Genomic DNA, 26,298 nt, shown 5'->3' on the forward strand with positions numbered 1-26,298 from the left:
CTGGACTTTTGTTGTTGCTAGTTTATAATCTTAACCACCTAAATCCTGGGAGCTACCCAGCTTTCCAGGATGTTCTGTTCAGGGGAACCCAGGTCAAGGGTGGCAGTGAGCCTTGGTTCCTGCGCTCGTCCGCCAGTCTGCCCTGACCTTAAAAAGATCACCGCGCGCTACCGGATCTCTTCTACAAAACAATGGAGGGGGCGGGGCTGGGCGGCACAAGGTTCAGCTCTCGCAAGATCTGGATTTCCTCAGCTGTAATGGAGAGGGCAGATTTCGAGGCCTGGGCCTCAGTTTCCCCATAAGGCAGGAGACACGGTACTATTACAGAGGCACCCTTTCCTCCCCTCTACCTTCCCCCGGGCTTTGGAATTTGACCAGACAAGAAAAAAAAAATTCATAAAGCACCGCTGTTTATTTCCCTTTAAATTTTCGACCCCTGAGGAGTTTCCATAGCAACATGCCCTTCCCGCGTCCGGTCCCCACGCGGGGCTGCGGAGTTCCAGCCTCCCGGCTCCGGCTCTCTAGGATCCCGGTGTCCTCGGGCTCTCATTGGCCACCGCCAGCCGAGCCCCTCGTAACCCTGGGAACAGCGCCCGCCCACAGATCGCCGGGCTACGATTGGTCTAGGCCCCAAAGGCCGAACGCGAACTCTTCAGGCCATTGGCCCGAGTCTCGGCGAAGCTGGCGCCGCGGTTGGTGAGCCTAGAGGTCAGTCAGAGTCAGAGCCAGGGTCAAATAGGGAGAAATGGCGACGGAGCCAGGCCGTGGGTGAGTGATTTCTGAAGGGGTGGAGGTGTGAGGCAACTGATGACCGCGGTCAGCCATGACACAGCTCCCAAAGGGGTGGGAGGTTGACTTCTCTTCTGGCTCCGGCCGGACTCGGGACGAGAACGTCCGACCTCTACATCCTCCCACCCGGGTGAGAGGTCACAGGCTGCGCCCCCTCTCTGGTGTTTAGACCTCAGGTACTGTGCAAAGCAGCCAGGATGCCGAGCCAAAGGCTCAGCTTCCAGCTACTTGCAGAGTAATGGTGGGCAAGTCACTTAACCTCTTTGAACCTCAGTTTCTCATCTGTAAAATGGGGACAGTAACCCGGTTTGGGGCCAAATTGAGTAAACATTGGGACAGAGTACTGCATTTAGAGGGATTTCCGGGGAGGCAGGAGAAGTCAGCCATGCACATTCGATAGCCCCTGTTTGTGGTTCAAGGGCTTGAAGCTCAGAGGGAGTCACTGACTTGCCCAGCATCATAAAAGTTCTCTTATGTATACTAGGACCAAATGGAAGAATGGATGCCAAGCAGTAATCTGTAAATATAATGTGCTAAACAAATATTTTAAATGCTGTTTGAGGAGGGATCCCTGGGTGGCGCAGCGGTTTGGCGCCTGCCTTTGGCCCAGGGCACGATCCTGGAGACCCGAGATCGAATCCCACGTCGGGTTCCCGGAGCATGGAGCCTGCTTCTCCCTCTGCCTGTGTCTCTGCCTCTCTCTCTCTCTCTCTCTCTGTGACTATCATAAATAAATAAAAAAAAAATAAATAAATAAATAAATAAATGCTGTTTGAGGAGAAAAAAAACAAAAAGACCATATGCAGCTCTAGCCTTCACACCCATTTAAATCTCTTGGAACTGAATCTTTCCATGGCCAGCTTATCAATTAGGTCTCAGCTCCAATGTCATCTCCCTCCCCAGCAAGAGAGAGCTTCCCTGACCACTTTAACTGAAGTATCCCTCCCTCCCCCAACTTACCTTCTACCTGTTACCCAGTTTTGTGGTCTTGCCTGTTATATCTTTCTTTACATGTTTATTGTGTATCTCGCCCAGGACAGTGAGGATACAGAGTAAGCAATATTGTCTGGATGAATAATTGAGGAACCAAGCCCCTACTGTCTCCTTAAACTTCTGTTCCTCTCCATAGGCCCATCTTTGGAACAAGATCGGGGAACTACATTCCAGCCTCACGCTTCAGCTTAGTTGGAGCTTGAGATCCTGAAAGTCTCCTGGACTTTGCAGAGAAAATATTTTGACTGTGGCATCTAGACATCTCCCATCTCCCCCATGGCCCTGACAATGCTGAATGAGCTCTTGATTGAGGACCCAAACCCACCTATGCTGCTGTATCAGGTTAGCAAGACTGCTCAGTTAGATACCCTCAACTACCAGAGCTGCTTTATGCAAGGTGTCTTTGCCCATTTCCCTGAGATCTTATTTATCCACCGGACCTATAACCCAATGGGCAAGGTGCTATATACCTTCCTGGTAGATGGACCTCGGGTGCAGCTGGAGGGTCATCTCGCCCGGGCAGTCTACTTTGCCATTCCTGCCAAAGAGGATGCTGAGGGCCTGGCCCAGATGTTCCAGGTGTTCAAGAAGTTTAACCCAGCATGGGAGAGAGTCTGTACCATCCTGGTGGATCCTCACTTCCTCCCCTTGCCCACCCTTGCTATGGAGTTTCCCGCGGCCGAGGTCCTGCTCTCAGCCTTCCACATCTGTAAGTTCCTCCAGGGCAAGTTCTATCAGCTGTCACTTGGACAGCCTGTGGAAAGGGTGCTCCTTACTTCCCTGCAGAGCACGATGTGCTCAGCCACAGCTGGCAACCTAAGGAAGTTGTATACACTCCTGAGCAGCTGCATCCCTCCTACCCAGCTGCCCGAGCTCCACTCACACTGGCTGCTCAACGACCGCATCTGGCTGGCCCACCGCTGGAGAAGCCGAGCTGAGAGCAGCCGCTACTTCCAAGGCCTGGAGGTCACCACCCGCGTCCTCAGCCAGTTCTTCGGCACTACCCCATGCGTGGAACAAGGCATGGTCTCTCTGCTCCGATACATGCACCAGAACTCTGGAGACAAGGCAAGTTTTAGCCTGGGCCTGAGTCCCCAGAACAATCATGCCGCCTTAGACGTCAGCCCCGAAAGCCCCAAAGTGGAGCAGATAGTAGAAGCCCGCATCCAGCACTCCCTCAATGCCATCTGCACGGGGCCAGCTGCCCAGCTCTGTCTGGGTGAACTCGCTGTGGTCCAAAAATCTGTGCACCTCATTGGCTCCGGTTCAGAAAAGGTGAACATCCAGATCCTGGAGGACACCCATAGGGTGCAGCCCCAGCCCCCTGCCAGCTGCAGCTGCTACTTTCACCAGGCCTTCCACCTGCCCTGCCGCCACATCCTAGCCATTCTCAGTGCCCACCACCAGGTGCTCCAGCCCGACATGCTGCCAGCTCAGTGGACAGCAGGCTGTGCTGCCAGTCTAGACAACATCCTGGGCAGCAAGTGGAGTGAGACGCTGGATAAGCACTTGGCCGTGGCTCTCCTCACCGAGGAGGTGGGTCAGCTCTTGCAGCACTGCAGCCAGGAGGAGTTTGAACGGAGGTACAGCACCCTGCGGGAACTGGCGGACAGCTGGATCGGCCCTTATGAGCAGGTTCAGCTCTGATTACCCTAAATGCCCAGAGATGTTCATACACACGTACACACTCACACCCACCCACCCACACACAACACACACACACACACTATTATACTCCTGCGGGCCCTCTTCCCAGGAAAGGACAAGGGTCTTCTACTACAGCGTGCTACCTAAAATGTGTCTAGTTCCCTAAGACAGGAGTCAGCAAACCTTTTTTGTAAAGGGCCTGGCAATAAATATTTTAGACTTTGCTGACCACAGTCTCTGTTGTATATATATTCTTGGTTTGGTTTTTGTTTGTCAGCCTTTTCAAAAGATTAAAAACCACTTAGCTCAAGGGCCTTACTGAAACAGGTGGCTTCTGTTCTAGAGTAAGACACTGGGTGTAGATAAGGGATCAAGGGCAGGAGTTGGTAATAGCTTCTGCAGTCATTAGATGACTCACCTGACTCACAGAGGAGAGGAGATGGATCCCAGCCTTTGTCCCCCGGTCCCCACCCAGAGGTCATTAAAGTCAAATGTTGCCTGTTCCAGCACTTGACTAGTTTTTGTTGTCTTCTAGAAGACAGCAAATATTGTGGAAAGAATAGACTTTGGAGTCTGACACTACATGCAAATCTTGGGTTTTTTCTCTGCCTGATTTTTGAGGCCTGGTTGTGCCTTTTACTAGCTCTGGGACATCAGGCAGGTCACCCCTCAAAAGGCTCAATCTGTTCATCTGTAAAAATGGAGATCCTCAGAGCATTGGTGAGATTAAAGGAGAGCCTGCATGTAATGGGCCCAATGACCAGTGGGCGCTCAAATAACTGTTCATTTTCCTTCCTTGCCTCTGGTCCGTCCCTTCACTTGCCTTCAGCTGGCTGAGAAATGTAAGGTAAGAGGAAAGTTCACATGGCCTAGGACTTTGTACATCTTGATCAAATCCCAAAACTGTACAAAAGAGGCCTCCACTCCAAGCTGGGCTCCCTCAGGTAATTTTCATTGTAACTACCCTGAGAAGACCTATCTCCTGACTTAGGTATCTGGAGAAACTTCTGGGGTCTGGGCCCTGATGACTCAGATGAAAGGCTTGTGTTCATCAGGGTGGCTCAAACAACCACCCTCTCCCCCCATCCTTGTCACAGGTACCCCCAATTCTGTCTGCCCAAAAACCATGCGGAGAAGCCACCCTATGTGTCTGGTGCTATTTCATCCAGCTACAAGCAGGAGCCAGGAGGCTGGCCTCTCCTGGATCTCATTAGGGGCATTTGCCCTGAGGCTGTGTGGGCATGTGTCTGCTCGCACCGCGCCCCTTCCATAACCCCTTCTGGCTCTGGATGGGCCATCATGAAAGCTTGAGCGGCCCGGATCAGGTCCTCTTCCCTCAGGCCTGGGACAGGCACGGTGGGGATGCCAGCGATCATCATGGCCAGGGTAAGAATGCAGATGTCAGGCTGGGAGCAGGCCTCCGTCCCCCCTGCCTCGGAGGGCATCGGTAGAACCCCTGGTGACAGCCCACACAGAAGCAGGGGCCCAGGCCTGCTGGGGCCACCCAGCTGGGGAGCTCTGCTTCTGGAGCAGCCATCCTCCCAGCCCAGGCTCTCTGGCTGCCTTGCATAGGGGAATTTGTGGTTGTATCGGCCATACTCAGTCCACTGTAGTATCTCCCAGCTAGCCCCCCCAGGGCAGCCCCTGGCTTCCGGCACTGCCAGGGCTGGGCCCCAGGCCTGGGCAACAGGTGCCACCTGCTCAGCTTTCTGGCTCAGTGGGCCTAGTCCACCAGAGGCCACCACCACTGGCTCTACAGGACTGTAGAGGCCAAGGGATGAGCCTGGAGAAGCAGCCCCACCTGTAGAGACAAGAATGAGATGGAATGTTATTCTTGGTCTCTTTCAGGAGGCCCTGAGGGGCAGGGCATAGGAGCAGAATATTAAACAGGAGCAATTAAGACCAGCCCAGGAGGGCTGTCTAGTGGTTGGGAACTAGGTGTTTTATTCATATCCACACCCCCAGTCCCCAGCACCAAGTAAGGAATGGAGAAGTGTTTGTTGAATGAACGAGTGAGCAAGCAGGTAGTTCCTGGCAAGGACTTTTGGAATGGCTTTCTTCACAGAATTGACTCTAGGGCCAGCCCAAAAATGTTCAGCAGAACCTCCACCTCCCCAGAGCCAGGAAACAAGTTTTCAGGGAAAGCTGTGGTACCCCTTCCAATTCCAGGAGCCCCTCTCTCACCTTGGCTGGAAGGCAGAAGACCTTGATGAGTTTGTGGAGACACGAAGTAGGACATGGCTGCCCCAAAGCCCCCGTTTGTGAGGGAACAGTCATCTGCCTCCTGTCCTACCCTTCCCACCATTCTAGAATGTCACCTCATAGTCCCTGCCCTTTACACCTGGAACCCACCTCACAGCATTGACCTGTTCATTCTAGAACCTGTATATTACAATGGGATGGGGTTAAAAGAGTGCTGGACCAGGAACTGGACATTCTAGGTTCTTACCTCTACCTTGGGCAAATCACTCAGACAGTTTTGTTCCTCGATATTCTCCTCTGTAAAGTGGAAGTAATGCCTACCCACTACCTCACCAGAAGTTGTAGGGATGATATGAAGCTATTTGTATGGAAGCAAATGATCAGAGATACAAATAGAGGCAAGTGCTTTGTGCTCTGCAGCATGAGAGGAGTGCTCTGCACTCATTCATCTGCTGTGTGACTTTGGAATACATTTCCATCCTAGGCTTTGGCTTCCCATCTCCAAAATGATGTCGTTGGTCCAGGGCACTGGGTCTCACCCTGGGATGCACATTAAATTCTCCTGGGAGCATTCAGAAATCCTGATGCCCGGCCTCACCTCACACCAATTAAATCAGAATCCCAGAGTCGGATCCAGTTAGCAGTATTTTTCAAAGTCCCTCAAATGGTTATTATATATGCCAAAATCAAGATCTCTATTCTAGGGGAATCCTAAATCCTGGCTGTGTATTAGAATCTCTGAGGAGCTTTTACAAAAGAACAAGGTCTAGGCCTGATCCTCTGACAAATGGAATGAGAATCTCTGGAAATGGGGTTTGGGGCATCAGCTCTTTAGTTTATCTCAGAGAACCTGAATGAGTAGGGTCCCAGGCTAGGAACCACTGGTCTTGGTGACATCAGAAATGCTCTCTCTTGTTCAGACCTGCTGACCCACAGTGATTCTAAAAGAAGTGCCCCTCATGGGCTTCCAGGGCAAGGAGACCCTCCAGTGATTGGTGTCTGCACCGGCTGTGTTTATTTCCAGGCCTGGCTGGCAGCAGTATGGCCAGTTTCAGACCAGCCACAGCTCCGGGGCCAGGACAGGCTCATGTGGCCCAGTTCCAGGGTGGCTGCAGGCCTCTACTCATACTTGCAGAAATCCTTAAGTCCTTTCGGCAGGTGGAGCCCATCAATGGCCAACCGGTGCACCACGCTCCTCTGGATGACTAGGCGGCACAGAGTCTGCAGGGACGGCACTGTGGAGAGAAGGCTGTCAAAGACAAACTGAAATGGAGGGGGAGGGGTCTGAGGCTGACATCCAGAAGATCTAGGTCCTGGTTCTCCCTTTGTCATTAGCTTGGGCTAGTTACTTCTGCTCTGAAGGCCCAGGTTTCGTCATTGGGCTGCACGTGTGGTTGAGATAAGTACCTCTTTCAAAACATCCACAATGCTGCCAATTTCTATTTTAACCCTCCCTTAGCAGTTTTGGGGGTGGAGGGCTATAGGTAGTGCCTGATTCCCCTGTGCACGGCCCAGGCTCCAGCACAGGTCTGACACCAAAGGGGTTCTAGTTCACTGAATTCATAAATAAGGGACTTAATGGAGCTATAAAGGGCCAGACCCTATGATTAAGACGTCTCACTCTGGCACCTACAATGCCTTTAAACTGGGATGTCCAGGGCAGCCCGGGTGGCTCAGCGGTTTAGCGCTGCCTTCGGCCCAGGGCGTGATCCTGGAGACCAGGGATTGAGTCCCACATCAGGCTCCCTGCATGGAGCCTGCTTCTCCCTCTGCCTGTGTCTCTGCCTCTCTCTCTCTCTCTCTCTCTCTCGTGAATAAATAAATAAAATCTTTAAAAAAATAAACTGGGATCTCAAATCCAGGAGCATTTGTCTAATAAAAGAGCACAGGATTTAAAGAAAAAAAAACAAAAAAACAAAACAAAAAAGAGCAAAGCATTTACACAGCAGCCCAAGTGTAAAATCAGTTTAGAATCCCTGCCCTAGGTTAATACAGAAAATACTAGCAAAGCAAAGATCCTAATGGATCACAGCCAAGATGGCCAAACTGAGGCCCAGAGCCAGGGAGCTACTTGTCCAAGATCGCAAAGAGAGAGAGAATCTGAAGTCAGATTCCCCCAACTTCGAAACTAACGCTGGACAGACCAGGCAGGGCCTTGCCAGCTGGCTTGGGAATCCTAGCAAGTTGCGGTCCCCACGCTGGGCCAGGAGGGGTCGCTGCCCAAGGGGGGGGATACCTACAGCCATACTCGAGCTGGACCAGGCGCACGCTCTTGGTGGAGGCAAACACGTCCACCACTGCGTAGAGGGGCTGGGCGGCTGGCAGCCCCCGGGCGCTGGGGCCCATGTCCTCGCCGTTGATGACGATGTGCATGTCGGCCGTGCCGTCCGGGCGCGGACAGAAAAGAACGCCCAGGCGGCTGCGGCGCGCGGTCGGAGGCAGCACGTTCAGCTCATACAGCTGATCCAAGAGATGGCTGTAGAGCCCGGGCCGGCTGCGACCCACCAGACGGTCGCGGGGAATTCGAAACTGCTCGATGCACAGATACGGTTCCACCAGGAGGGCAGGGGGGCGGCTGGGAGCCAACGCCTCTGCCTCCGGGCGGTCCTCCCGGGGCACGCGGTTGTGATGGCGCGTGATGGCGAAGACCCAGGTGTGGCCGAGGCTGACCAGGTCGGGCAGCGAAAACTCGGGCACGGCGGCCAGGGTGGCGGGGTCCAGCGCGGTCAGGCCGAGGCGCAGGTGCCCGCACCAGCCCAGCTCTTTCTCCTCGATCTCGACCAGGAATACCTGGCCCGGGGCCAGCGGCTCGCGACTGAAGCATACGCCGTGAGCGAAGCTCTCCACGCGTGTGGCCCGCGTCCCGGAGGGGTCCACGCGGATGTTGGCACCGTGCACCTGGTGGAAGCGGGTGGGAGGGGGCTCGGGGCGCGCGGGTCTCCAGGGCGCACGCAGGTCCACGGGGTCGGAGACAGCAGCCATCTCCCGGCCACGAGACAGACCGGCGGGCGCCGGGGGCTATTTTGGGCGGCGTGCTCAGAGGGTGACCGCGGGGGCACCAAGTAAGGTATCCCGCCCACCCCCCCGACTGCCTTCCCCGAGGCTCTGCCCGGGGGTCCTAGCGCCGCTGGCTCAGCCATCCCGCCTGGACCTGGGCCCCCGGGAGGCCGGGCGATCGTGGCCGCCCGCATCTGGGTCATCTGATGGCTGGCGCGCGCGAGGCGACCTGGGAGGCCCGCGGGCTCTGACCCCGCGCGGCCGCAGCCGCCGCCAGCAGCCCCGGGTCCCCGGGGGACCGGAGAGGCGCCGGAGGGCGACCGTCACGTGACGCCGGCGCCCACGTGACCCGGCCTTCACATGACCTTCCGCGGCCGGGCCCCTCCTGGAGAGCAAGGACGCGGGGGAGCCGAGGTGAGGGCGCCCCGGGAGGCTGGAGGGGACCCGCGGTCCGGGACGGTGCGGCGGGTGGGCGCCGGGGCCGGGCAGGGGACTCCCGTCGCCGCCGCCTCCAGCTCCTCCGCGGGGCGGCCACGCGGAAGCGCGGAGGAGCGAGGGAGCGCGGAAACAGCCCGCCTCGCTTCCCGTGGCAGATGGTCCGAGCCGCGCCGTCGCCGCCGTGGCTGCTGCGGCTGCTGCTGCTGCTGCTGCTGCTGCTCCTGCTCTGGGCGCCGCCGGGCCAGGCAGCGCCGGACCTGGACGAGATCCAGTGCCTGCCCGGGCTGGCCAAGCAGCCGGCTTTCCGCCAGTACTCCGGCTACCTCCGCGGCTCCGGCCCCAAGCACCTCCACTACTGGTCTGCGGCCCTCCCTCCCGGGCGGGGCGGGCGCGGGGTGCGAGCTGGGGAGGGGCCGGAGACCCCGAGGGAGCCTGCGAGCTGGGAGCGCCGGCAGGGGCCCCTCCGCCTGCACCCACCGTGCTCTGCCTCCTCGCAGGTTTGTGGAGTCCCAGAAGGATCCCAAGAGCAGCCCTCTGGTGCTTTGGCTCAACGGAGGGCCGGGCTGCAGCTCCCTAGATGGCTTTCTCACGGAGCACGGCCCCTTCCTGGTGAGTGGAAAGCCACTGCCCCCCCACCCCGGACCCCAACCACGGGCCAGGGGAGAGGTAACGGAGCGTGCCTAAAGGAAAGAGCCCGGGAGGAGGGAGAACACGACTTGGAGGTGTTTCCAAGTGTGCCCTTTTGAGAGTCTGGGTTTCCTGATCGGTACTATTGGCTTGACTATCTGTACTTTTCAGGGGTTTTGCCCAAATGGGAAGTGCCCAGCACCGTGGCCCTTCCTTCTACCCAGTTGGCCCTTGGCAGTCAGCCATCTCTCTCCTCCTCAGGTGCAGCCAGATGGTGCCACTCTTGAGTACAACCCCTATTCCTGGAACCTGGTATAGCTGGAGCCTTGGGTCCTGGGGGTGGGGGGTGTCTGGGCAGTTGGCTGGGTTGGGGAGCCTTCTTCAGTTGGTTTCCTCCTCCTCTGTAGATTGCCAACGTGTTGTATCTTGAGTCCCCAGCTGGGGTGGGCTTCTCCTACTCTGATGATAAGACTTACGCAACCAATGACACGGAGGTGAGTCCAGTGCCTGCCCCGTGCCCCAGCCTTTCTGGTTCTCTAAGCGCGGCAAGACACAAAAGTCCGTTTTTGGTTGTGTCACATGATATGTGTGGTCTCGCCTAAGCCACTTCCTCTTGCTCACAGTGGGTGGGTGTCATCTCTGATATTTTTCCAGCTCAAATACCAGAGTCTTTTGATTCCCTCCATCTTGCTTTCCTTAGGTCGCCCAGAGTAATTATGAGGCCCTTAAGGATTTCTTCCGCCTCTTCCCGGAGTACAAGGACAATGAGCTTTTCCTGACAGGAGAGAGCTATGCTGGCATTTACATCCCCACCCTGGCAGTGCTGGTCATGCAGGATCCCAGCATGAACCTTCAGGTACAGGGCCACTGCAGGAGGGAGGTGAGGCAGCTCATGGTTGTGGCCTTAGTGAAGTCAAACAGGCCATCTTCCCTGCCCGGTCTCCTTTGCAAGATGCTTGCCACCAGCCAGCCTACCACAACAGGAAGCTCACCTGTCACCCATCCCACTCTATTTTTTACTCTGTGTGGCCTTCCCATAAACCACTTTTGGATTTCAGCTTCCAGATTGCTGAAGGTCTGGGTGTAGTCAAGGGAGGCTCCTCTCCCTCCAGATGACCTGAATGCCCTGGGTGTTTCACAGGGGCTGGCTGTGGGCAATGGACTCTCCTCCTATGAGCAGAATGACAACTCCCTGGTCTATTTCGCCTACTACCATGGCCTTCTGGGGAACAGGTATGGGAGGGGATAGTTGGGCAATCTCCAGGGTGGGGCAGGTCACAAGAGCTCATGTCTGCCCTCCAGGCACATGATACCCTAGGCCCTACCCTGGTTTATGAGCAGGAGGTGGGGGCTGGGGTTGCTGGAAGTGTTTGGTGCTGAAAGAGACTAAGGAGCACTGGCAGTATGGCCCCAGAGCAGCTAGGTTTGGAACCTACATACCATTCCCTGTGATCCGTTTCCTCATCCCCTGGGGTCAGGTGGTGGTGGGAAGTGGGAGGAGAAGGTGGGAGCCCCGCCTTAGGCCTGAACGCTTTTATCCATCTCCTACAGGCTCTGGTCTTCCCTCCAGACCCACTGCTGTTCTCAGAACAAGTGTAATTTCTATGACAACACCGACCCAGAATGCGTGACAAATGTGAGGTTCTGCCCCCAACCTGTGTCACCCCTGACACCCCCAGCCCTGAGAATAGGACCGCATTCTCTCCTTGGGGACTCCTGACCCCATCCCCTATTGCTTTCGTATCCTGCTTGCTCCAGCAATTTTATGTTTTCTGGGACACATCTAGGGATGTGTTCCTAATACCATTTCCTGTGACTTTCTGGGCAAATCCTGTAACCCGTGGGAAAGGATCTCTCACTTATTGAACACCTACTATATGCCAGGCACCAGGCTGAAATAGGTCAATACAGATTATTTAATCTTTAGAACTCTCCTTTAAGGGAGATTATATTATCCACGTTTTCCAGAAGGGGAAACTGAGGCTGAGAATGTTAAAGTCACTCGCTGGAAGTCACAGTGCTAGGAAGTAGTGGCACCAGAGTTTGGACCCCGAGTGGAAGCAGATTCCTTCCACTGTGCCTCAGTTTCCCTACCTATAAAAAAGTGGGGGAAGGGTAATGCCCAGTGGTGAAGTAGGAAAGCAATAAATCTTGGGCCAAGTTGGTGAGATGGTGGGGAGGCCAGGGCTCAGTGAGACATGGTTGCTCGGCTTGTCATTGCAGCTGCAGGAAGTATCCCGCATCGTGGGCAACTCTGGCCTCAACATTTACAACCTCTATGCCCCATGTGCTGGGGGGGTGCCTGGCCATTTAAGGTAGGCCCTGCGGTGCACCCTGGAGGCCTGGCCCAGCACCACCTAGAGGCCGAGGTGCCCAGCCCCTACTTACCTTGCAGGTATGAGAAGGACACCGTGGTGCTCCACGATTTGGGCAACATCTTCACTCGCCTGCCATTCAAGCGGGTGTGGCATCAGGTGTGGCATCTGGTGTGTGTGACCATGGGCTTCCTCCCAGTGGGGTTAGGGCCAGGAAACCACCTGATCTTCCTCTGTCTGTGCCCCCAGGCACTGCTGCGTTCCGATGATAGGCTGCGCATGGACCCTCCCTGCACCAACACCACGGCTGCCTCCACCTACCTCAACAACCCTTATGTGCGGAAGGCCCTTCACATCCCCGAGCAGCTGCCCCGCTGGGACATGTGCAAGTAAGGCTCTGTGGCCAGCTGGGGCCTGGGGATGGCAGGCTCTCGGGGCTCTCAGGGCTCAGAAAAGTTCCCAAGGATCCCTTGACTAAGGTTTCTCAGGAGTAGTACCCCAGGCACTCAGGGTGTGTCAGACTGAGTTGTGCAGGATATTTAACCCTTAAATTGGTTGAGATTAAAAAAAAAATTAAAAAAAAAAATTGGTTGAGATTTAGCCAGTTCATTCTTATGTGGCCACAGTGGTTGGTAAAGTGGCACTTACTGCTCTGGCATTTAGTAAACACACACTCCCCCCACCCTGACTCCCCTCCTGTTCCCAGTGGCCTGGATCTCCAATGACCCGTGTGAGTACAAGGATGCCACCTGGCACAGCAGGGGCCACTCAGATCCATTCTGATTGGGCTGTGCTCCTGCCCTACTGTTGCAAAAGACACACACACACACACACACACACACACGACTCGCACACCTGGGGGCCCCTGTGCACTATAGGCCGGTTGTGAATCAATCACTAGGTGTTCCTGTATACGTTTCTATACAGCGGGGGGTGGGGATGGGGGGTGGAGTTGAGGACCTCTAATTCTAGCCCCATAGCCAAGTCAGTCTTAGAGAGGGGACATGAGAGGACTGAATCCCAACTCTGCCTCCTATGCTGGAGTTCAGAGAAAGGTGGTGGCAGGAAGGGAGGGCCTCTCTGACTGTCTTCCCCGGGCCTGCCTGTGTGCTCCCACAGCTTCCTGGTGAATATACAGTACCGCCGTCTCTACCAGAGCATGCAGTCCCAGTACCTTAAGCTGCTCACCACACAGGTAAGTGAGTGGGGGTGGCATAGCTGGGACTACCAGTGGCCTCGGGACCCCCTTCAGAGTGCCAGTCCAGATGCAGGAAGCTGACACTCCAAGAAACGAAGTTCAGTGATTGGCAGGGTCACAATTTGAACATGGTTTTGTCTCCACCCTGTGCTGCTCTGTCGTAGGAGGCTGAGGGGTCTGCCTCAGCCAAGGAGATCTTGACTTGAGGAGAGCTGATGGGAATATGTCACAGACAAGCAAACGGGAGGCCCAGGGTAGAAGAGGGCCTTGAGGGCCTTGTCCCCAGATCATCTGGGAGACCCTGAGAGAGCTGGGGCAGGGCCAGGTTCTGTACAACACAGTGGTTAGAACATGAGCTCTAGGGTCAGACTGCCTGTATGCACGTTCCTTTACTAGCCTTGTGACCCTGGGCAGGTTTCTCATATCTTGACACCTGAAAGTGGGGGTAATCATAGTAAACAGTATCTACCTTCACAGCTAAAGCGTTTAGTAGAGCACTGGACAGGTAGGAAACAGAAAACATGAGTGTTCCTGCTTCGTGCTATTTGCCTGGGCTCCTTGAATTCCCTGAAGGGGTAGGGCTTGAACCAGGGAAGAACAAGGGCCTGGGCTCCCTCCAGACCCCCCATAGCTCCCCCTGCCCTGCTCCAGAAATACCGGATCTTGCTCTACAACGGAGATGTGGACATGGCCTGCAATTTCATGGGGGATGAGTGGTTTGTGGATTCCCTTAACCAGAAGGTAAGGCAAGGATCCCGGCTCTGGGGAGGGATGGGGCAGCTGTGCCTGGAGTGTGGCTCTGGGCAGACAGAGAGGGCAAACCTGGGGGAGTTCCGGGCCCCTGAGATCTTGTTGGCAGCTGTGAGCAGAGATGAGGGGGTGGCCGCAGGCTGCTGAGTCTTTCCTGGTGGGGCAGATGGAGGTCCAACGCCGGCCCTGGTTAGTGGACTACGGGGACAGTGGGGAGCAGATTGCTGGCTTCGTGAAGGAGTTCTCTCACATCGCCTTTCTCACCATCAAGGTAGGGCCTGGCTGGTGAGGGCCGGCTTGGCTGGAGGGGATGGGGCAGGAGCCACCATCCTCTGCTTTCTCTTTCTGTTTACACCGGGTTACTATCTGGGCCCCTAAAAGCAAGTTTTCTGACGAGGAGTGGGAAAAATGCAGAGCTTGGGACAGGGTTGGGAGAAGAGGAAGGCTACTGGCTGGAGGCATCCAGTAGGATGGAGGTGGCACCCAGGGGCAGGGGTCACACGGAAGGTGATCTCACAGAGCTTTGCTCCTAGGGTGCTGGACACATGGTTCCCACGGACAAACCCCAGGCGGCCCTCACCATGTTCTCCCGCTTCCTGAATAAGCAGCCATACTGATGAAGACCAGTCAGTCCCCTTCTGTCTAATCCAGCTCCTTTTTCCCACCCCTCCTGCTAGAAGGGAGGTCCTCCTTTATGCAAAATGCCCCTGTGGGGCAGGTCCCTGCCTCCAGAACTGCTCCCCACCCCACCCCCACCTCCCGCGGCCCCTGCCCCTTCCACACCCCTCTGCCTCCAAGACCAGGCCCCAGTGCCTCACATAGACAGACTGGGGGGTTAGCACTTTATTCCTGACTGGGGTGGGGCCTGGCCCCCTCCCTTAACGCACTGGAACATAGCAGAGCTCAGGACAGCCCACGGGGAGGGTGGATGGACGGTAATTGATGCATTGACTGATTATGGAATTAAATTGGGTATAGCTTAAAACCCTGTCTTCTCTGTGGCACTGGGGGGTTAGACTGGACAGTATAGGCTGGGAGGGGCTGAGGGAGGGGCTGAGAGGTGTTGGAGTCCTGAATGCCCCTGCCAGGGCGGGCTTGAGGGCTCAGGCAGCTGTCGTGGAGGGTGGTGGGGCACTGGATGCCAAGGGGTCCCTGGAGGCAGGCCTGTTCTTCTCAATCACCTCTCGAAGCCCTTTGGCAAAGTGGAGGTCGGCCCCAATGGTGAGGAAGCCCTGTGCGGTGGGGCAGAGAAAGGAGTCTGTTCAGTCCATCACAGAGGCCAAAAATTTCAATGTAAAGAAACAGAGTTCTTGGTCTTGAGGGGTTCTCAATCTAGTGGGAGAGGAGGAACGGCAAAGAAGTTCTTCTAACTCCCTGTGAAGGGTATGAAAGAAAGGCTGCAGGAGCACGTCTGGGGGGGTCAAGGAGGGCTTCCTAGAGGTGACCTCTTAGCTCAGAGATTCAAGATTAGTAGATATTGGGGATGGAATCCAGGGAGAGGGTTACAAGGTGAGGGCACAGCTGTGCAGAGGGCTGGAGAAGTCTGATAAGGGAAGATTCAAATGGGAGGGGCTGTTGATGAAGAAGATGAGTTCTGAAGCAGGGGTGGGGAGGCTCTGCCCTCCTCCATCACCCCCCTACTCACCGCATGGTTCGTCACCACCTCACGCACAAAGTTGATACCCTCAGGTAGTGGGATCTGCACTCCCCGCCACATCCTCTCTGTGGGTAGGAGCAGCTGGTTTAGCCTGGGTCCACCCAGTTCCCTCTCCTTTCCCTCTCCTGCCTCCCGTCCCCCAGCCCTACCATTGAGCATGGGCATCACTCCAATCTGCAGCATGGTCTTCAAAGGGGCCTGCAGTGGGATCAGCTGGGAGGGAGGAGGCAGGACGTCAGGGCAGCCAGCAGGAAGTGGACTTGCCTTAGCTGCTCCGCCCTGACCCAGCCTCGGCACCCCCACCGCTCCCAACTCACTGCCAGTGACTCCAATGCAGACTGGTTCGAGTAGATTCGGAACCTATGGAAGAGAAAGAACTATCCAATGGGCACCAGCCCTGGAAACACCCCTTCCTCAGGCCACCCAGGCCTACCTACCCAAAGTCCCTGAGCCTCAGCCTCAGATGCTCCCACCTCCACACCTATTTGGGGGCCTGCCACCTGCCAGGTGTGCATCCTTGGGTGAGTCATTTCTCCCTCTTGGGGCTCCTCTTCTCCAAGTCTGCTACCTTTCATTTGTTGAGCACTTCCTGTATTCCAGACTTGTGCTGGCAGCTATTCATGTATGGTTTGTGTTTACTTAATAAACCTTAATAGAGCTTACTCCCTGACCAATACGAAGCATGTCACAGAAGTTAAATATTAAGATATTTTAAAATGCCAACCTGACTTAATCCCATAACCCTAAGAAGTAGGCACTATTAAGCAATTTGCACTTTTTTGATGAGGCAGCTCAAGCCTAGAGAGGGCAAGTAATGTGCCTGAGGTTTCACAGCTGGTAAAGGGCACAACCTCCCTCTAGAATCTAGGCTCCCAACCAGTACCCCACAGTATCTCATTTAACCCCTAGGACATTGCTGTCTGGTAGAACTTTTTGCAAACATTGTGCATTTACACTTGCCACATGGGAGCCACTAGCTACCTGTGGCTAGCACAGTAGATGCTATTTTTCCCTGTATTTAGCCCATGAAGAAAATGAAAGATAGGGGGCGCCTGAGTGGCTCAGTCAGTTAAGCTTTTGCTTTCTGCTTAGGTCATAGTCCTGGGGTCCTGGGATTGAGCCCCATGTTGGGCTCCCTGCTCAGTGGGGAGTCTGCTTCTCCCTCTCGCTCATGCTTGTGCACTCTCTTGTTCCCTCACTCTGAAATAAAATCTTTAAGGAAAAAAAATGAAGATAAAGCAACTCTTCTCAGGATCACAAAAATCATGCCGAGGTTTTTGCCTGAACCCATGCCATTAGGCTCTCTGCTGTGTGACCATGGGCATATCATTTAACCTTGCTGGGCCACTTTGGTCATCTCAAATACCTGCTCTGCCTGCCACTGGGTTATAAGACAATGCAGAGAAGTTACACTTGAATGAAATGCATTTGTTATGAATTAGCAAAGACCCCAGCCCTCCAGTGGCTAGAGATCTGAGAGAATTTTAGCTTCCCAGTAGTTGGGCAGGTGCAATTATCTGGAAGACACCAAGGCTCAGGGAGCTTCAGGGCTTGCCCGAGATCTGGGCCATCTACTCACCGGCGCAGGTCCAGCTGGGTGCGCAGTGCCTTCCCCCGGAGTGCCATCTTGGCATTGAGACGGGCGTCCTGCAGGCAAGGGGGTTGAGGAGGTGTTACCAACCCACAGGGTCCACAGCACACTTGTCCCTGACCCTCAGTGGCCCCCACTCTGGTGCCCATACCATGGTCATGCTGGACAGCTGGACCTCGGGCTGGTCAGATGGGACCAGGGCGATGGTGACACTGGCAGTGACAGACACAGTGGTACCCGAAGGCTTGATGGTGCAGCGAGGCGGGGCCAGGACGCGCAGCTCCAGCTTCAGCGGGGAGTCGATCACCGCCGGGCTCTGGGGACAGAATAGGGAGGGGAGGTCAAGTCCCAGATCTGTTTCCTGATGAGCCCCGGGAGGGGAGATGGCGAGGCTCAGGCTCTGCCCACTAGGAGCCCAGACAGATATGAATATGAAGGCTGTGTCCAGCCTCTGTGCCTTTGCTCACACAAGGGATGGAATGTCTCCTCCTTTTCCTGCTTTCCTGAATTCTCTGTAGTGGGGATCCGTCTCCATCCAGACTCCTCGGGGACAGTGTTTGCATTGCACATCCCCACCCTCTGTCATATCACCCTTCTGGAAACCGCTGTGCTCTTTCTCCTGTAGGCGCTGACCAATGCTTCACCTGTGTTAGCTCATTTAAACTTCATTATAATCACGTGAGACGGGCATTATCATACTCATTTTTGAGAATGAATAAACACAGAGAGGTTAAGTAACTTGTCCAAGGTTCTTTGGTCATCTAGGTGTAGAACCAGGGATTCAAACCCAGTCTGGAAAGTGAGTCTGCCCTTACCAGTGCTTGGCCATCAGGCTGATGGCGTTGACAGGGATGACAGCAGGGGGGACAGCAGCTAGTGTTTCCTGAGCACTTAACCCTAATCGCTTTCCATGAATTGATTCAGTGAATAATCACTGAGATCCTTTTTAAATTTTGACCTCCCACCATCAAACAAAGGAAAATAATAAGCAAAAAGAAGAATACATCAGTGGTGCCTGGCTGGATCAGTCAGTAGAGCATGTGACCCTTAATCTTGCAGTCTTGAGTTTGAGGCCCCATGATGGATGGGCATAGAGATTATTAAATAACTAAATTAACTTTAAAAAGTATATTGGTCATTGTTACAATCCCTACACTTACAGAGCTTGGGTCTCAGCCTGTCCTCCTCCTCACTTCATGAAGAACAGGAAGTAGTGAGGGCCCTTCACAGACTTGGAAAGGAGCTTGACAAATAAAGGACTTGGGGGCAGCGTGGGTGGCTCAGCAGTGTAGCGCCATCTTCAGCCCAGGGCCTGATCCTGGAGACCCGGGATCAGTCCTGCATCGGGTTCCCTGCCGGGAGCCTGCTTCTCCCCCTGCCCCCCCCCATGAATAAATAAGTAAAATCTTTAAAAATAAATAAATAAGGGATCCCTGGGTGGCGCAGCGGTTTGGCGCCTGCCTTTGGCCCAGGGCACGATCCTGGAGACCCGGGATCGAGTCCCACGTCGGGCTCCCGGTGCATGGAGCCTGCTTCTCCCTCTGCCTGTGTCTCTGCCTCTCTCTCTCTCTCTCTCTGTGACTATCATAAATAAAAATTAAAAATAAATAAATAAGTAAGTAAGTAAGTAAGTAAAGGACTTGGCTACAGGCGAGAGGCCAGGCCAAGACAGGGGTCTACTCTATGGTGGCCATGGGAGCCTCTGCTTACACACCTCACGTGTCCCCTCATTGTATCCCAGCAATACACCCACCCACCCTGGCCACAAACCCACCGCCCATCAACACTCACCAGCAGGACGATGCTCCCGAAGTAGGTGGCCCTCAACAGCATGTCCAGATCGTGGGGCACCTGGAGAGGGGAATTAGGGATGAGGCAGGGTCATCTGGAGTTCTGTGACAGGGCTCCCCTTGCCCATCCCACAGACAGGCCTTGGTATACCTTGTCTCCCACCAGTGACAGCTGCAGGGCTCCCGCTCGGAAGTAGCTCTCCATGGCAGAGTCAAAGAAGAATTCTGAGAAGGCCACATACACCATCCGCTCCTCCTCCTGCAGCTGGGGCTCTACTGCCCGGTTGGGCAGGCTCCAGTTCCTCTCAGCCAGGGGAAAGAAGGCCCCCTGCAGTTGGGGGAGCAGGGTCAGAGCCAAGGCAGTGTGGCCCAGCACCCAGATGTTCCCATTCCCTATGCCAGGCACTCTGAGGGATGGTGGGGCTCGGACCCAGCTGCTGTCTTTAGGGGATTCATTAGCACAACTTTTTCCTCTTTTTAAGTTATAGTTATTTAAGTAATCTTTTCACCCAATGTGGGGCTTAAACTCATGACCCCAAGATCCAGAACTGCATGCTCTACTGACTGAGCCAGCCAGCTGCCTTCATTAGCACAACTCCTAAAAAGACATTCAAAGGAGGGCAGCTCAAGTTCTGCAAGGGAGCACTCCAGGAAGACCAGAGAAGGGACACCCAGGAAAGGGTTTGGGGGGGAGGTGGCATGTCAGTGGGCCTTGGAAGATGCAGGACAGTAATGACAAAAGCTGCTGTTTACATTTACATAGTACCTTTTTTTGCTTCACATTTTTGTATTGTAAATTACAGACATAACATTGCACACCTAAATATTTCAGTAAGACTCCTAAAAATACCAGCACAGTTTTCCACAGAACTGCAGTGCCATTACTGAACTAAATAAAGTCAACAATTCTCACATATCATCAGTGTTCAGTTAGGAGGGGTTTCCAAAGCCAATTAACATCAGAAAGCATACCAAATACATAACCAGGAGAAATGATATCTGCAAGTCTAAGCATCTATTATAATTTTCCTAAGAAAGACAACAAAATAACTTCCCTTGTACACTGAAGAGAGAGGGAACTTTTTTCCATAAAATCATCAGGAAATGGGCAACGTAAACATAAATTTATGCATAAAGGACCTTCTGTATACCTGTGCAAAGAAATATGTAAGAATGTTCCAGTGTGACTGTGTTCGGTTGGTGGGAATGTGAATTTACTTGGTACTTCTTCCATGCCTTGACATAGGTCAACTCCTTTCATCCACATAACACTCCAAGGAGGGATGTTTTCTTACTCTATTATTTCCATTTACATATTAGTAGGAAACAGGCTCAGAAAGTAAACCACTTGCTTAAGATCACGTGGCTAGTAAGTGGCAGAGTCAGGACCTGAACTTTAGGCTCCAGTCCTTGCTCTGAAACTTATCCTCCACTACAGGGAGCAAAGGAAATGGCCACATACTAGATGTGTGGCCTTGGGCTGTGATGTCACCCCTCTGAGCAAGTCTCCACATCCCCCAAATGAATAAAACATTAGTGCCTGACTGACACAGTTGTGAGGGGGAAATGAGATTATGTGCATAGAGCTGTATGTCCTAACTGCTTCAGGGGAGATGAGAAAAGGCAGTGCTTGAGCAAAGTTCCTGAGGTAGGAAGCAGGGGCATATTTGGGAAAGAATGATTGCAGAGAAACAGGGTGAAGTTAAAAAGGTGGGCCCAGCGGCACCTGGGTGGCTCAGTTGGTTAAGCATCTGCCTTCAGCTCAGGTTGTGATCCTGGGATCGAGCCCTGCATCAGGCTCTCTGCTTAGCAAGGAGCCTGCATCTCCCTCTCCCTCTGCCTGCCATTCCTCCTGCTTGTGCTCATGCTCTCTCTCTGTCTCTCAAATGAAGAATAATAATAAAAAAAAGAAAGGGCCAGACAAGATTAACAAAGCTCAGAAGCCAAACCCAGGAGTTGAACCTAATTCTGCTCCTCCTCTGGGGAGCCACGGCATGCTCAGCAGTGGAGCGTCTCATCAGAGCAGTGCCTTAGGAGGACAAAACCAGAGAGTTGGGGACAAGGGGGAGGGGGAGGTCTGGTTAGGCCAGAGATGCCACAGCAGCCAGGCAGCTCACCCGGAAGTCCATGTCCAGATTGCTGGTGGAAGCTACAGGATCCTTCAGGAGGGAGTAGTCAATGCCAACAAGGTCATCCACAGAGCTGCGTACTGTGGAGAGGAGCTCCGTCACTCAAGCTATGTGATGCTGGGCAAGGTGTTCACCCTTCTGGGCCTGTTTCTCATCCACAAAGTGGTGATTAGGAATTTTCCCTCATAGGGTTGTTGTGGGGATCAATTATTTTTATGTGGGAACCACTTAGTGCTCAGCAATATTAATGACTATTACTACCATGAGGGTTTCATTAGATCCCCCTAAACAGGATGGCAGGGGATCCCTTTCCTCCACTGGTTTTCCCTGGCTGCTCCCTCCCTCCCTCCTCATGCCGTGTGTGGGGTGTGTGATGATCTCTACCCCATAGCAGACAGAGATCACAGTTGAGGAAAAGGGAATTCATTTTAGTTGAGCACCTATTAAGTGCAGGGGATGAAGGCAAACGGGGTCCCAATGATCAGCAGGCACATCGAGGACCCTGACAATCACTCAGCTAATCCTCACGACAACCCCAGAGGGAGGTATCGCCAGCCAAGCGAAGGTACTAAAGCCCAGAGAGAAGTGAGTGCTTACCTAGGGTCATGTGGCAAGTCAGCAGCAGAGGCCATATTTCAAGCCAGGGCATGGCAGGAGCCCACTCTGCATACCTAGCCGCCTCCTCACCCCCATTCCTGGCCCAGGCAGGGCCCGGAGTTCCCCTCCCAGCCAGCACCAACTCACCAGGCACAGTGTCCAGGAGGGAATTAAGGAGCACCATCCCTGCGTGGTAAAGCACGGGGCAGATCTGCGAGGTGGGGTCTAGAGTTAGGGCCTTCACAAGAGAGGCCCTCTCCCGCCCCACCACTGCTGTACCTGCTGGTTGAGAAGGAAGCGCATCCCCGAGGTGATGAATGTGGAGAGGAATTCATACACCTTCCTGTAAGGAGAGAGACAACGTGAGCCCAGACTCCGCCCTATCCCAATCCAGGTCCAGGAGAAATCAATAGCCAAAGAGATGGGGAGGAGGTGACTTAACTTTGACCTGTATTACCAGCTCTTCAATGGAGGTTTTCCAAATCTCTCCAGCCTGATTCTCAAGACCTCTCCTAACCCCTGCCCCCCACCAGCCTAAGGAATTTATCCCCAGTTCTTCAAACCTACTGTAAACATCCCCACTTCCAGATGCTTATCCATGCCTTTCCTTCCACTCTCAAAGTTCCTGTCCTGTATTTCCCTGTATGGCTCAGATGCTTACTCTTCTAGGCTGTCTTCCCAGATTACCCTCTTCTGAACCCCTGGAGTACTTAGTCCCTCCCCCAAAGCCCTGATGACAAATGTTTTGTCCCTTCATCTAGGCTCTGAGTTCCTTTAGGAATTCTCAGGGACTGGCATATACTTCATTTGTTGAATAAATAAAAACTTGACAGTATACCAACACCAGATAATAAATCCACTATCTTTTCTCTCCCACTCTCTTTGAGAAGTATCACGAAGTTCCTTTCTCAGCCTCAAACCTGAAACTATGCTACTGTTTTTAGTAGTAAGAGCTACCAATTATTGAGAACTTAGTTCATGCCCAACTGTGCATACACAACTACTCCTATTTAGGAAGCTAGCCACTAATATGCCAGGTACTATTCTTTTTTTTTTTTAAGATTATTTATTTATTCATGAGAGACACAGAGAGAGAGAGGCAGAGACACAGGCAGAGGGAGAAGCAGGCTCCATGCAGGGAGCCCGATGTGGGACTCAATCCCGGGTCTCCAGGATCACACCCTGGGCTGCAGGAGGCGCTAAACCGCTGAGCCACCTGGGCTGCCTGCCAGGTACTATTCTAAATATATATATTTTAATTTTTATTTATTTATGATAGTCACACAGAGAGAGAGAGAGAGGCAGAGACATAGGCAGAGGGAGAAGCAGGCTCCATGCACCAGGAGCCCGACGTGGGATTCGATCTCGGGTCTCCAGGATCGCGCCCTGGGCCAAAGGCAGGCGCTAAACCTCTGCACCACCCAGGGATCCCGTATTCTAAATATTTTTACATATATTAACAAATAGTTTTCGCAGTGTCTTATAAAATAGTTTCTATTATCATCCCTATCTTACCAATGAGGAAATTGAGGCACAGAGCTTCAATGACTTGCCCAAGGTCACACAGGAAATGAGGGTGCTGAGAGTTGGACCCAGCTGGCCTGACTCCCAAGCCTGTGTACTTTGCATTGCACAAGGCAAATGGGCAGTAAGGCTTAAAGGGGGTGCACTGGGCTGGAAATGCACTTACTTGAAGGTTCCCCCAAAGGCTGCGTGCATTCTGGAGACGGAGGCCTGGCAAGAGACGTTGGACACTTTGATACGGCCAGTGGGATCCCCGGAGAGCTCCAGAGCAGTGCGGATGGACACACCCTCGGCAGAGGCATTAATATAGCCCCCATCATAGCTGCAAGGGGGTGGGGAGCAGTTAATGTCCATTTTGGAGCTTACCCACCCAGTACATCATGATACTTCTTAACAAGACTTCGCTTTGGCAGTTTATCAAACATTCTACCAAGCTCTACCAACCTTTATGAAGTGGGTATGCTTGTCCCTATTGTACAGATGAAGAAACTGAGGCACAGGAGGGCTAAAGTATTGCCCACAGCCCCCCAGCATCCCAGCCCTCCTGATCCACCCTCCGCTTTCCTGAAGGTGTGAGGTCCTTACAAGAACCAGTAGAGAAGCTGCCTTCGGAAGCGCAGCCCCAAGGAGGCATTGCTGATTTGTAGCACCAGCTCCTGCCCTGGCTGGAAATGGAGCTCAGAGGATGTCAGCTGCAGCTCTGTGACCTTCACCCTGCAGGAAGCCTCGGGGTCAGTTTCAGGACCAGGAAGAAGGGGTCCCACCCAAGCACAGGAAACTCATTCCCTCCTTTTCCAGTCCAGGCCTGGGAAGCTGAGGTGGGGGGGGAATGAATTATTCCATTAGCTCTCGAGGGACAGCTCAGAGAGGAGCTGCTCCTGACCCAGGTGTTAAGAGTGAGCTTCATACCCTTCTCGTAGATGCTTTATTGCGTGCATTCTCTTCCCTCCCACACCCTGTGGTTGCTTGACTTGTTCTTTTAACTGAGTCCTTTGATTTTCACTCTGTCAGCTGGGTTCCACTCCATACCCCATTTCTCCTACCCCCATCGTCCCCAGCGAGGCTCTGGGCTCCAGTTCCGAGACCTCTCCCATCAGCTCCACCTGGGGTCCTAGACCCCAATCTCATTAATTGGCAAGTTTCGTGACTCCGCCTCTCCGGTGCTCCTAGGCCACACCTCGGCCCCCAAGGCTCCCGCCTAGGTTGGCCGGCTTGGTCTTTATCTTCTCCGCCCCATCCTGTTTCTTGAGTCCCGCCTTCTCGATTTGGCCCCACCCCACCCTCTCAGGTTCCCCGGCCCTAGGCCCCGCCCCGAACCCGAGACCCCGCCCCCCGGGTCTCCTACTTACTCAGAGATGTTGTAGTAGAAGTGGCCCTCCCTGCCTCGTAGGTCCGGAATGGTGATGGTCTCTAGCTCTTGTTCCAGAAAGCGCAGGCCCTCCTGTTTCACTGAGGTAGCAGCGAGACCCTTCGGTCCTGCGCCCCTGCCGGGGCCACCCTCCCTCCTCCGCCTTCGCCCGCCCCGCGCCTTACCCAGGTCCAGCGCCTTGGAGGTGACGCGGATCTTGCAGCCGGGGAGCTCGGCGTGAGCGCCTGCCAGGAGCGCTAGGAGGAGGGCCCCGAAGAGGGCCATGGCGAGCGGGCCTGGGGTGGGGTGGGGTCGCTGGGGTCATCGGGGCCGCTAAAACCCACTCCCCGGTTGTCCAACCAGAAGAGGGGCTGGCCGGATCGTTACCCTCGAAACAGCTCTTCAGGGAATTTGGAACCGATTCGACTATATTGCCTCCATTTGGCAGATGCAGAAACTAAGGCTTAGGGAGGCGATGCGACTCGTGCTCTGGGTCCCAAGGATTTGGGACACGGGGGAAGGGGAGGGGACATCCTCGGTTCCCCGTGCGCCCGCCGCGTGACGAGTTTGGACCTCCCGGGGACCAGTGCCCCCCCAGCTCCCCCTTCTTTAGCTGAGGGCGGGCGCGGCTTGCCTGTTACCATGGGAACGGCTGCACGCGCATTCCTGGGGGGTGGCTCGCCGTCTCCCAGGCCCCTCGCCGAGGGAGTCACCGCGGCCCGCCAGCCCGACCTCGGGCTCCCGGGTCTCCCGGCTCCGCCGGGTCCTAAATCCCTGCCACCAGGGTTCGGCCTGGTACCCCCCCATCAGCGCCCTTCATGGGATCTCTTCCCCACCTCGGGTTCAGTAGGCCATGCGGCCCCGCGAGGGCCTGGGGTGGATGGGGACGCGCCCCAACTCACTGCGGCGGAGCTGGGGGTCGGCGCGGTCACGCGGGGCGGCGGACTGCGCAGGGGATCCGGGCGGCGGGGTCTGGCGGGCAGTGCTGTTCCCGCCGCCTTTATAACGCCGGGCCTCTCCGACCCCCCTCCTCGCTCCCGCTCTCCCCTCCTCCCTCGGGGGGTTGGGAGGGGACGGGGCGGAACGCCGGCAGTCGGGAGGGTGGAGAGGGCTGCACGGAGCCCCGTGACAGGCCCGGCCGCTGTCAAGACAAGTGGGGGACCCACGCCGGGAAGGAGGGAGGGAAGTGCAAGAGTCGGCCCGCCCAGTCCCAACAGTCCTTGCTCCTCTGGGACCTTGGTTCAAATTCCAAATGCCCACGTCTTCCTGCAGGATCCTGAGCAAGTCACTTCACTTGGGTCATGGGCCTCAGTTTCCTCATCCAGCAAAATGTGCCGGATACTTGAATGTGCCGGATACTTGGAACCACCCAGGCACATTTTCTTCCCTCCTTTCCACTCATAATCATTAAGACCTCTCCTTGACAGGCTTTGCTAGGGGACATTCCTCTCGCCCTCCAAATGTCTCCATGTCACTACCTACGGACCTAACAGGCCCAGACACTTCTCCCACTGGGGTCCAAGCAAGTGCTGCCGGCCCAGGAGGATAGGGCACAGGCTGCTGGAATCACCCCAGAGGGAGGTTTGGCATTTCCCAGAGATTGTGGATTGTGTGTGTGTGTGTGCGCGCGCGTGTGCATGCATGTGTGTGAACCTTTGCAGTTAGATTCTCTGCACAGGATCTCCATCTACCACCTGCAGTGTTCC

General features: G+C 54.6%; 5 protein-coding genes across 8 annotated transcripts; 2 read left to right on the plus strand and 3 right to left on the minus strand.

Annotated features, from left to right (window-relative positions):
- Positions 1-615: 615 nt before the first annotated feature.
- ZSWIM1 (zinc finger SWIM-type containing 1) lies at positions 616-3,657 on the plus strand. Of its 3 annotated transcripts, none has more exons than XM_077873383.1 (2): positions 616-768; positions 1,919-3,657. In XM_077873383.1, the coding sequence occupies exon 2, from the start codon at positions 2,059-2,061 to the stop codon at positions 3,427-3,429; it is 1,371 nt and encodes a 456-aa protein (XP_077729509.1). In that variant the 5' UTR covers positions 616-768; positions 1,919-2,058; the 3' UTR covers positions 3,430-3,657. The 3 variants fall into 3 exon arrangements, with proteins under 3 accessions (XP_077729509.1, XP_077729512.1, XP_077729510.1); XM_077873386.1 differs by lacking the exon at positions 616-768 and adding an exon at positions 790-919; XM_077873384.1 differs by lacking the exon at positions 616-768 and adding an exon at positions 832-965.
- SPATA25 (spermatogenesis associated 25) lies at positions 2,036-5,734 on the minus strand. Its single transcript, XM_077873406.1, has 2 exons — positions 5,614-5,734; positions 2,036-5,230 (listed from the first exon to the last, which is right to left on the minus strand). The coding sequence occupies exons 1-2, from the start codon at positions 5,732-5,734 to the stop codon at positions 4,599-4,601; spliced, it is 753 nt and encodes a 250-aa protein (XP_077729532.1). The 3' UTR covers positions 2,036-4,598.
- NEURL2 (neuralized E3 ubiquitin protein ligase 2) lies at positions 5,354-8,931 on the minus strand. The gene is made up of 2 exons (XM_077873395.1): positions 7,872-8,931; positions 5,354-6,866 (listed from the first exon to the last, which is right to left on the minus strand). Exons 1-2 carry the CDS (start codon positions 8,611-8,613, stop codon positions 6,751-6,753), a joined length of 858 nt encoding a protein of 285 aa, XP_077729521.1. The 5' UTR covers positions 8,614-8,931; the 3' UTR covers positions 5,354-6,750.
- Positions 8,889-14,941, plus strand: CTSA (cathepsin A). The gene is made up of 15 exons (XM_077873380.1): positions 8,889-9,042; positions 9,222-9,424; positions 9,564-9,675; positions 9,955-10,005; positions 10,101-10,187; positions 10,394-10,549; positions 10,835-10,926; positions 11,245-11,329; positions 11,917-12,008; positions 12,089-12,167; positions 12,258-12,397; positions 13,128-13,203; positions 13,858-13,947; positions 14,123-14,227; positions 14,490-14,941. Exons 1-15 carry the CDS (start codon positions 8,989-8,991, stop codon positions 14,571-14,573), a joined length of 1,506 nt encoding a protein of 501 aa, XP_077729506.1. The 5' UTR covers positions 8,889-8,988; the 3' UTR covers positions 14,574-14,941.
- On the minus strand, positions 14,785-25,627 carry PLTP (phospholipid transfer protein). 2 transcript variants are annotated; one of them, XM_077873382.1, is made up of 16 exons: positions 25,495-25,627; positions 24,778-24,888; positions 24,594-24,693; positions 23,830-23,958; positions 23,411-23,566; positions 22,000-22,063; positions 21,868-21,931; positions 21,112-21,203; positions 19,146-19,322; positions 18,996-19,055; positions 17,356-17,520; positions 17,193-17,260; positions 15,931-15,973; positions 15,763-15,826; positions 15,602-15,678; positions 14,785-15,188 (listed from the first exon to the last, which is right to left on the minus strand). In XM_077873382.1, the coding sequence occupies exons 2-16, from the start codon at positions 24,875-24,877 to the stop codon at positions 15,060-15,062; spliced, it is 1,488 nt and encodes a 495-aa protein (XP_077729508.1). In that variant the 5' UTR covers positions 24,878-24,888; positions 25,495-25,627; the 3' UTR covers positions 14,785-15,059. The 2 variants fall into 2 exon arrangements, with proteins under 2 accessions (XP_077729508.1, XP_077729507.1); XM_077873381.1 differs by having other exon boundaries at positions 25,429-25,589.
- Between the last annotated feature and the right edge of the window lie 671 nt (positions 25,628-26,298).

The sequence above is a fragment of the Canis aureus genome, chromosome 26 (assembly GCF_053574225.1).
Source record: "Canis aureus isolate CA01 chromosome 26, VMU_Caureus_v.1.0, whole genome shotgun sequence".
NCBI classification, from domain to species: Eukaryota; Metazoa; Chordata; class Mammalia; order Carnivora; family Canidae; genus Canis; species Canis aureus.